The following is a 10,885-nucleotide window of genomic DNA, read 5'->3' on the forward strand; positions in this document are numbered from 1 at the left end:
TTTCCTGGACTGCCAACAACTTCACAAGGTCTTTCACAAGATTTTTCACACAATATAACAATACAATACAACAATGTCAATGAAACATCTGAGAGACGAGAATATCCAAAAGGTAGCACAGAACATCCAGCATGGTGAGAGAATGGTTGAGAGGAGACAAACCAACTTACATTTGGGCTGGGGGACGGGTATTCTATTCATATAGGACCTCGTACATTTTTTGTGAAGTGTAGCTTATTTATTATTTTTTGCCCCTTGGACAAACCATAAAAGTGCCACAGTAAATAAGAAATTAATTATGTCATATGATTGGTGAGGTGATTGGATTCAAGTAAATAGCAATTTATAATATTTGCATGCTGGGATAAGTAACATGTATAATATATAAGTGTTTTTCACCCTGCAATACATATATTGCCACGTGTGGGGTTTGGGTGCAGTCCCCATGGAGTACTGTCACACTACGTCACACTATGCGCATTCAGGCAGTCCAGTCTCCAGGATTCCGCACATCCCTCATGCTAGATTTGTCCTAATCTCACACACACACACACACACACACACACACACATCCACATACATACTACATCACCACTTCAATTAGCCACCGATCATAATCCCCTGGATTACTCTGTAGAGTTCCAAACCCTAGCTATAGAAGGTAAATAGAATGATTGTGCTGTTTGTGGAGGGGCCTTAAGAAAAAATTGCAGGCAGAACTGACCTGTGGAGAGGAATACCACTGCCAGTACAAATCAATAGGACAATCGCCGTGTTAATGAGGGAACCTTCCGACATTACGCCACACCTGTCACACTCTGCACTAGCACACTAAACACTGAAATGCTTCCCTTCTTACTTATTCATTCCTTTTCAAATCTCTTAGCAGACTGGAGGTACTCTAGATTACCAATTCTCAGAGGCTAGATTCATGGCCAGGTGTTCTCAGCTATAGTCCCCTCAGCTAGGGAGTGTCTGTGTGAGAAGCAGGCTATTGGATGGAGTTTGGGGGACTGACCAGAGTGCTGGAAAAGAACAGCAGCTCTCTCCAGCACAAATGGTATGGCAGTGTTAGGGTGCTAGCCAACAGCTGCGGAGGTAAATGCGCTCTTAAGATCCTGAAAAGCATGAGAGGCAGCAGCAGACCATGTAAAGTGCTGTTGACTGCCGCGACCAGCTGCCTGTGGTTGCAGCATCAGACCAGGTAAAGTGCCTCTGTGATAGTGGTGGAATTGAAAGAGTGGATGAGTTGTCACTAGAAGCCTAAAAACCACTGCAAATCCTGGTAATCTTCCCCAGACCATCACAGACCCACTGGCAAACCGGTCATGCTGACTGGTATTGCAGGCAACAAAACATGCAAGACGGTGTCTCCAGACTCTTTCATGTCTGTCACATGTGCTCAGTGTGAACCTGCACTCACCTGTGAGGAGAATGGGGTGCTAGAGGTGGACCTGCCAATTCTGGAGTTCTCTGGTAAATTCCAGTCGAGCTGCATGGTGCTGGGCTGTGAGCACAGGTCCCACGAAAGGATGTCAGGACCAATATGCCACCTTTTGGTCAGAAACTACAGGCAACACCTTCAGTTCCTTTGCCGACCCCCTCCCTGCTCTGCAGCCACCACAGGCGTACAATTCTGCCCCACCTGGCACTGCGGTTCCTACAGCAATGCCTATCCATGTGCTCCTTTATTTTGTTTCTATTCTTTTCCACCCTATGTTCTCATTTTCCTGCCTTATATGAAGGCCCACAGCATTCGTGATTTTTTTGGAGGAGGTCGCCACATCTCCGGAGCTGCCTGGCCCACCTCCACCAGCATGGCTCCATTGTGGCTGTCCTGTTGGCCTTCTGCTGTGGTCTTCTACTGTGGCACCACTGTGACTCCTGTGGCCACTTCGTTTGCTTTTTTGTCTGCCCCTTTATTTTTCTGCCTCCTATTGCTGGCACTGTTCTTGTCTCTGCGGTCATGTTCATTCCTGTCCTTGGCACCTCTGGCATCATGGTTCCCAGGTGATGCCTAGCCATGCTCTTCCTTGTTTTGTGTCTGTTCTTTGAAGTGGATGCATCTGAAGCAGGAATTGGAGCAATCTTGTCACAGAGGTCAGGTGAGCCACCAAAGCTTTTTCCTTGCGTGTTTTACTTATACAAACTCACTGACACTTGAAAAAACTATGATATAGAAAGTTGCAAATTGTTAGCCATGAAAATGGCTTTTGAGGAATTGAAACATTTTATTGTACTCATTATTGTACTCACTGACCACAAAAATGTTGAATATATTTAAAAGGCAAAGCAGATGAACATGCTCCAAACTAGGTGGGTGCTGTTCTTTAACAACTTTGATTTTTCAGTTACTTACCATCCAGGATATAAGAACATGAAGGCAGACACACTGTCTTGACGGTTCTCTGGTGAAAGTTGAATTAATGAAAGCACATTACTCCACATCACTCCAGTCAACTATGTAACCACAGGGTTACCAGTCAGCTATGTTCCCCTGGATCAAAGAACAACTGAGGTTCAAGCTGTGGATGGCAGGGTGGGCCACAGCCAACAGACATAGGAGGAAGCCCACATCAGGTTGCAATGGGTGGTCCAGTGGAAAAGCTGCAGGCTGACCAAAGGATGAGGGAGGTGCGAGCCCTGCAACCTAGCCAGTGGGTGTGGCTATCCAACAAGGATCTTAGGCTGAGACTTCTGATGCCATGTCCCACAGAATGAATAACAAATGATAATCTCTGTAATATATATTAAACATATTATTCCTATAGTACAGGAAAAATAAAAATATCTCCAAAGGTTTGATCAAATACGTTTGGAGCTGGAACAGTAGAGATCAATCACATTTATAACAGATGTATATTTGCATCACCCACTAAATCACACCTTCATTCCCCAACCTCCGAAGAGAGGATAAACTGGATTACATGCTTTCCTGGTGTCACGGTTGACTGGTCATCCAGCAGGAGGGACACGCCCACTCCTGCTCAGGATCACAACACCTATTAATTGTGTTCACCTGTTCCTTATTGTCGTTCACCACTATTTAAACCCACAGGTCCCAGGAAGTAGCCCTGCACACATTAGCGGACCATGGAGCTACATGTCCCAACACAGCGCAACGCTACTTGGAATATCACAGAATGTGCAGCCACCTGGAAGTGAGGCGAAGTAGCCCTGAATGGGCACACCTGCTCACTGTCCAGATGGCAGCACTGGAAGAGCAGAAGCAGGAAATCGGAGAGATTTGCTCTTTAGTGCAGTCTTGGGCAATGCGTAAATCTGCAAGTCCTGAGAGTCGAGTGACCTCTCCTGCTACTCCACCTGTCCCTGAAAGGATAAGGTGTTTGATTGCTACCCCAGAGGTTTACAGGAGAGCAAGACCCAGAAAGCTGTGAGGGGTTCGTGGTACCATGCAAGCCAAGCTCAACGAACTGCTGGTACAATACCCTTATACACTTCCCCTAGTTCCAGCTGCACTTGAGCAGTTAAGGGGAGCCAGATATTTTGCAAAATTAGACCTACGCAGTGCTCATACGGATCAGGGAGGGTGACAAGTGGAAGACAGCCTTCAGCACATCCTCAGGGCATTATGAGTATTTAGTCCTGCCATCTGGTCTAGCCATGACTCCCTCAGTCTTCCAAATGTACATAAATGAGGTCCTAAGGGAGTTGCTGGGTAGATCCGTCATCACTTATATTGACGATATCCTGATCTATTCCTACTCCTGGGGCCAACATGTGCGTGACATATGGGCTGTCCTCCTTACCCTCTTGCAGAACCACCTCTACTGCAAATTAGAGAAATGTGAATTCTACTGCAGGGAGTTTCCTAGGATACATCATCCAGGAGGGCAGTGTACGCATGCGATCATGCAAGGTGCAGGCAGTAACGGGCTGGCCAAGACCACAGACACGAAGGGAATTACTGCGTTTCCTAGGGTTTGCAAATTTTTACGGACAGTTTATTAAGTCCTTTAGCACTCTGGCCAAGCCCCTCACAGATCTGCTTCGAGGACAGACCAAGCAGATAAAATGGACCACGGAGGCAGAGAGACCTTTCGGAGAGCTTAAAACCGCCTTCTCTATTGCTCTGGTGTTACAGCAACTGGACCCAGAGAAACCTTTCATAGTGGAGGTAGACATGTAGGATGTGGGAGTAGATGCTGTGTTGTCCCAACACAGGGGAAAGTCAGGACAACTGAAGCCCATAGCTTTCCTTTCCAAGAAGCTAAGCCCATCAGAGAGAAATTACGGGGTAGGTGATCAAGAACTCCTGGCGGTGAAACTTGCATTCGAGGAGTGGAGACATTGGCTGGAGGTAGCACGACACACCTTTATAGTCATTACCAACCATAAAAACTTGGTGTACCTCCAAACCACCAAGAGATTGAACTCCAGGCATGCCCAGTGGTTGCTCCTCTTCTCTAGGTTTATTTTCTGCATCACCTATAGGGAGAGAAGACCATAAGGATGGATGTGCTCTCTCAGCAACACAATGCTGGAGCTGATTTGTGTGCAGATTGCACCTGCAGCAAAATGCACTCCACCTACAGGTAAGCTGCTTCTCCTATCCACTCTGCACCCATGGTCTCACATCGTGGTATATTTCATTACAGACCTGCCTGTCTCCAAAGATAACAGTCATTCTGGTAATAGTAGATAGATTCAACCCCCGGTTGAGAATATCACTAGCCGGTACCCAACACTGCTCCTCCAAGACATAACTTTCTCAGTCAACCAGGTAATGGAGAACACCCCAATGCTGCCAGGAGTCCAACAACCTACACCTACACACAGTATAGACTAGACTTAAGGGGAAAAACATACTTGGGGCTTAATTTCTTGCATCCTCTCCCAAACTTGAAGTCTTTAGTTGAGAGCCATACCCAAACCCCTGGTACAAATGAAGGTGCGAGTCCCCTCCCATGGTCTGCATTGTCCTTGTGTCTTTATAACACAGACTCTCATTATTTAGGGTTAGTGCACTTTTATGTTCAGGTTTGTTTTCATTTGTTTCATTAAACTCATCAGTGGAAGACATGTTTGCGTGCTTTGTTCCTGCATCTTCTACGCTCATGACAGAATGTCACATTTTTTTCAGTGGAACTGGCAGCCTGGCATGCTATTGCGGTGTTCCCTAGAGATCACTGGGGCTCGCTCAGCTCCGATGCTCTCCGTGTGAGAATGTCCCAGAGTTCTCCCAAGGAATAACGACAGTTACCCCAAAGCTAGCCCGGGATGTCAATACTGCCACCACCTCATACCTGGAATTCGTCTGAGGCACCGCTTAATGGAAAAGAGCCACTACCAAAACTTTCTTGAGCTCAAACTTTTAAAACTTTTAGTCAAACATTTTGTCAAATGTTTTGGTAGGAATGTTTACCTGAGTTGGGTAAATTCCACCATTTCCTTGAAACATAACTGTTAGCTAATAAATGTTTTGTTTCAGTGGACAAAAAGCAGTATTTTAAATTTTTCAGTCCAATAATTCCATGGGTTTGCTTGGATTTGGTTACTACTTTTAAAACCACTGAAGGTGGGCACTACTGAAAACAGCCAAGTTATCATGGCACAGCCCCCTCCTCCTATGAATTGTTTAGTCGTTGTCTTTTGGGTGTTCGACCTAGCCTATGCTATTGTTAGCTGCATTGTCTGGTGGGGGGGGGTTGGTTTTAAGATTTAACAGTCATTCACACAATGACAGTACTGCACACATAGCACAGACTACAGAAACTGCACCTGCCAACAATATCAAGGATAAATGTAAAAAGAAAGGAAAAAAAACATTAGTACAAAATGTGTAAGCTACCACTGAATGAACATTTAAAGGCAAAAAAACACCACCACACTGAGGGGGGCTTGGGGGGGGGGGGGTGATGGAGAGAGGGAAAAGAAAAAATATGTAAAAATTCAGGGAGAAAGAAAAAAGGGGGGGGGGTCCTTTGAAATCTACAGTCATGAGACAGATAGCTGATATGATGTGATGCAACAGCTATATGATGATATGATGCAACAGATAAGTCAGAGGAAATTGCATTAGTGGCAGAGGGGAACTGGAGTAGCTTTAAGTACTCAAGAAAAGGATCTCATGTCTTACAGGACTTACGGGTGGAACCTCATAACGTGGCTCTGTTTTTCTAATTTGGCAAAATTTAAGAGATCATTCAGCCAGTGAAAAACAGATGGTGGGACAATTGACTTCCACTTGAGTAAAACGTGCCTTCTAGCTAACAAGGTGGCAAAAGCTATAAAATCTGCCTTGTAACTTAGCATCAAGAGGGTGGATGGCAGCACACCAAACAAGATGGTCACAGGGGTGGGATCAAGTGTTACATTCAGAATCTTGGAAAGAAGTTGGAATATGTGAGACCAATATTTATGGATGTAAATATTTAACTGCAAGATAAAAACATATGGATTAGACAAGCTGGGCCTTGCTGACATCTATCGTACAGAGGACTGATATGTGTGTGGGGGGGGGGGGGGTGAGAGCTTAACTTTATTCCAATGAGTGCGAGGTACAATTTTGAATTTTGAAAGAGGCAGAGTGTATACAGTGTAATATTGCTTCCCATATATCATCATCTCCCAGCTCCTCACCCAGATCCTTCTCCCACTGGCTTTTAATTGATGAAACAGCGTGGTTGTATACCCTCAGAAAATTCTGGCATACATGTTGGAAATCATACCTCCCTCATTTGAGGTCGGCTTTAGGAACTTTCAGGTTCAGAGGGAAAATGGGGTGTTTGGGCATGGATGAAGCTACAGACTTGTAAACACTGCAGAAATGTATTGGTGGGTAACTAAAATGTATCTTTAAGTTGTTGAAATGATGCAAATTTCCCATCGATGTACAGGTCAGGGTTAACACTAGTGTTGCTGTTCATGTTTTATGTTTGGTTTTGTTACATGTTAAAATAAACGTCTGTTTGTGTGAACATGGCTCCACTCTGCATCCTGCCTCACAGCCCATTGTTACACAAATAAAGATCTTTAGACCATCTATAGGGGTTGTAAACACTCTAGACAAAGCAATACTTTTGGAATCATTTAAACACATATACAGAAATTCAGACGTTTATTTATATTCATCTCTGAAGGGTGTCATTGTATCATTATGATATATTTGTATATGCACAAAAAGTGTTACTTGAAATACCCATAAAAACAAATTCAACATAAGCCATACATTATTCATAATTTGAATTTATCCTACTCAGTATATGTACACTATGCATACAATAGAAGTATACTATGCATCTACCTTTGATCAAATACATGTCCAAACTTTATAACTTAAACTATGGTGTATCATAGTACAATGATAGACCAGCTGTAGTAAAAAAAAATCATAGTTTCAATAACAGTCTATAGAGGGGTGTAGCCTGTCAACTTTTCAGCTCGGTACACATGAAAATTCTAAGCTTTGACACTAAACAATCATTACAATGTCATTTTAATTCTTTACAATGCTAATCACAGACCCTTCTTTTGCAAAGATCAGCTTGGCTCGTCTGTAAAGAACTTTAAAGGACTGCAATATCTCATTTGTCTTTAGAGTATATATAATGGGATTCAGCATAGGTGGAATAGTTTGTGTTAATACGGAGTTAATTATTCTAGTATTTGGAGGGATGGATGTTACAAGAGCAGAAATGTAAACGCTAACAATTGGCAGGTAAAACATGGCCACTAATATGAGATGGGAGGTGCAGGTTTTCATAGCTTTGATTCTGTCAGCACCACGCGAGATCCTTAGTAATGCAAAACCAATACAAACATATGAGACAAGGATCAAAATCAATGGAATATATAGTATTGATGTAACACCTACATGTGCCAATATGTAATTCATACTAACGTCACTACACGCTAGTCTATAGACTGGGCCATGATCACAGAAATAGCTGTCAACTGTAGTAGATCTACAGAAGGACAGTCTGGTAATAAAACCCACAAGCAGAGCAAAGACAATCAATGCAAAAACCCATATAACACCAATGATCACAGCCATTGCTGTTTTGGTTACAACAGCATGATACCTCAGAGGGAAACATATGGCAACCAGTCTGTCATAAGCCAGAGCAAGCAGAGTAAGAGACTGTAGAGTCATAAAGAAAAAAACAAAAAACATGTTTGCCAGACAGTCCTCATAAGAAATGTACTGTTTGTCAAACAAAAACATTTCCACATACTTTGGAATGACAGCTGAGCTTCCACACAGATCAGAGAAGGCCAAGTTGAAGACTGCTATGTACTTTGCTGTGTGTAGTACGCGTGCCAGGAATATAACACCCATTACAAAAGAATTGCCTAAAACCGTCAAAACATACACAAAACACAGAAATATATAGTAATACTTTGCATATGGAACATTGTAAAATCCACTGATGTAAAATGTGGCAGGGTGAATAAAGGTTGCATTATCAAGGGATCTTGTGTAAGTCATGTTAGCAAGAAATATCTGTAACTTCTTACTGAAAGAAAAATATAGTTACAGAACCATGAAGAAACTTCATATCACAATTCAAATAGTTACAATAGTTGTGTAAAGTTGCAGAGATTTTAAATCACCCAGTGAATGAATAACAAATGATAATCTCTGTAATATATATTAAACATATTAGTCCTATAGTGCAGGAAAAATAAAAAGATCTCCAAAGGTTTGATCGAATACTTTTGGAGCTGGAACAGTAGAGATCAATCACATTTATAACAGACCTATGTTTGCATCACCCACTAAATCACACCTCCATTCCCAAATCTCTGAAGAGAGGATAAACTGGATTACATGCTGTCCTCGTGTCATGGTTGACTGTTCATCAGGGAGGAGGGACACGCCCACTCCTGTGTTCACCTGTTCCTTATTTTTGATCACCAAATAAGTGAAACTGGGAGGGAACCCTGTCGATGGGACATGCCAAGGCTCCTGAGGAACCCATGCAATTGGACACTTGGCAACTCTGGAGCAGCGGGGAACGTGATGGACTGGGGGAAGCAATTTCCCTGCCCTCTGCTATAAGCGTGCAAGCGCTTGACAGAGGACCTGTGGGTTCAGGGTACATCACTCATCACTCCTCGTGTCCTCCTCAAAACAAACAAGGATCACGTAGAGCACATTTCCTTTTTTCTCCTTTCTTCTCTTTCTCACCCCCTCATATTAGGTTTGCCTTGGCTGCGTTTACACAGCCCTCAGCTGCTGTGGACCAAGAATCGCTTCCTCGAGTGGGTGTCCTCCTGTGACAGGCAATGCTTTCCTAACCGGGCTGTGCCTCTGTAGTCAACATCGATAGGGAGTCCCGACACTGACAAAAGCTTCACCATTCCCTGGGAATATAGACTTGGCAGAGGCGTTTAGTCCCACTAAGGCTAAAAAGCTTCCCCCCTATCGTGTGCCATCACTCTGAAGAGGAGAGCTCTCCCTCCCAGGTGTAGAATTTATCCTCTCTCACAGGAGGAGGAGCGGACAATGGAGTAAGAAGGCACTGGAGCAGGGTTAGATTTGTCCCTCCAACCTCTCTGGCCTCTGCCAGTGTCTATTCCATTAAGCACTTGAGCAGTTAAGGGGAGCCAGGTATTTTACAAAATTAGACCTACACAGTGCTCATACGGATCAGGGAGGGTGACAAGTGGAAGACAGCCTTCAGCACATCCTCAGGGCATTATGAGTATTTAGTCCTGCCATCTGGTCTAGCCATGACTCCCTCAGTCTTCCAAATGTCCATAAACGAGGTCCTAAGGGAGTTGCTGGGTAGATCCGTCATCACTTATATTGATGACATCCTGATCTATTCCTCCTCCTGGGGCCATCATGTGCGTGACATATGGGCTGTCCTCCTTACCCTCTTGCAGAACCACCTCTACTGCAAATTAGAGAAATGTGAATTCTACTGCAGGGAGTTTCCTAGGATACATCATCCAGGAGGGCAGTGTACGCATGCGATCATGCAAGGTGCAGGCAGTAATGGGCTGGCCAAGACCACAGACACGAAGGGAATTACTGCGTTTCCTAGGGTTTGCAAATTTTTACGGACAGTTTATTAAGTCCTTTAGCACTCTGGCCAAGCCCCTCACAGATCTGCTTCGAGGACAGACCAAGCAGATAAAATGGACCACGGAGGCAGAGAGACCTTTCGGAGAGCTTAAAACCGCCTTCTCTATTGTTCCGGTGTTACAGCAACTGGACCCCGAGAAACCTTTCATAGTGGAGGTAGACGCGTAGGATGTGGGAGTAGATTCTGTGTTGTCCCAACACAGGGGAAAGTCAGGACAGCTGAAGCCCATAGCTTTCTTTTCCAAGAAGCTAAGCCCATCAGAGAGAAATTACGGGGTAGGTGATCAAGAACTCCTGGCGGTGAAACTTGCATTCAAGGAGTGGAGACATTGACATTGACATTTGTTTCATTAAACTCTTCAGTGGGAGACATGTTTGCGTCCTTTGTTCCTGCATGTTCTACGCTCATGACAGAATGTCCAATTTTTGGAAGCAGTTGTGTCCTTTTTTGTTTTCATTACTTCTTTTTATCTGTCAGACTGTTGTTGGCTCTTTTCTCTCTCTTCAGTGGAATTGGCAGCCTGGCATTCTAATGCAGTGTTCCCTAGAGCTCAATGGAGGCTCGCTCCACCCCGATGCTCTCCATGTGAGAAAGAGTTTTCCCAAGGAATAACGATAGTTATACCCCAGCTAGCCCGGGATGTCAGTACTGCCACTACTTCACACCAGGAATTAATCTGAGGCACCACTTAATGGAAAAGAGCTACTACCAAAGCGTTCTTGAGCTCATCCCAAGGACCAATATCTAGGTGTCTGGAACTGGCTCAGTTCTGGGAAGGGGGATCCTATAATGACCAGAATTCCAAGTATGGACATACAAGATCCTCA

At 44.1% G+C, this 10,885-nt stretch overlaps 1 protein-coding gene across 1 annotated transcript; it reads right to left on the bottom strand.

The window, feature by feature from the left end:
* Positions 1–7,114: 7,114 nt before the first annotated feature.
* LOC113584906 (olfactory receptor 1J1-like) lies at positions 7,115–8,452 on the bottom strand. Its single transcript, XM_027022121.3, has one exon. It carries the CDS (start codon positions 8,450–8,452, stop codon positions 7,460–7,462), a length of 993 nt encoding a protein of 330 aa, XP_026877922.2. The 3' UTR covers positions 7,115–7,459.
* Between the last annotated feature and the right edge of the window lie 2,433 nt (positions 8,453–10,885).

This window comes from Electrophorus electricus, chromosome 19, assembly GCF_041902795.1.
Source record: "Electrophorus electricus isolate QZ-2024a chromosome 19, ASM4190279v1, whole genome shotgun sequence".
Taxonomy (NCBI): domain Eukaryota; kingdom Metazoa; phylum Chordata; class Actinopteri; order Gymnotiformes; family Gymnotidae; genus Electrophorus; species Electrophorus electricus.

Coding starts and splice junctions, on each gene's coding strand:
- LOC113584906 (XM_027022121.3), bottom strand. CDS start 8,452: ATGACTTACACAAGATCCCTTGATAATGCAACCTTTATTCACCCTGCC.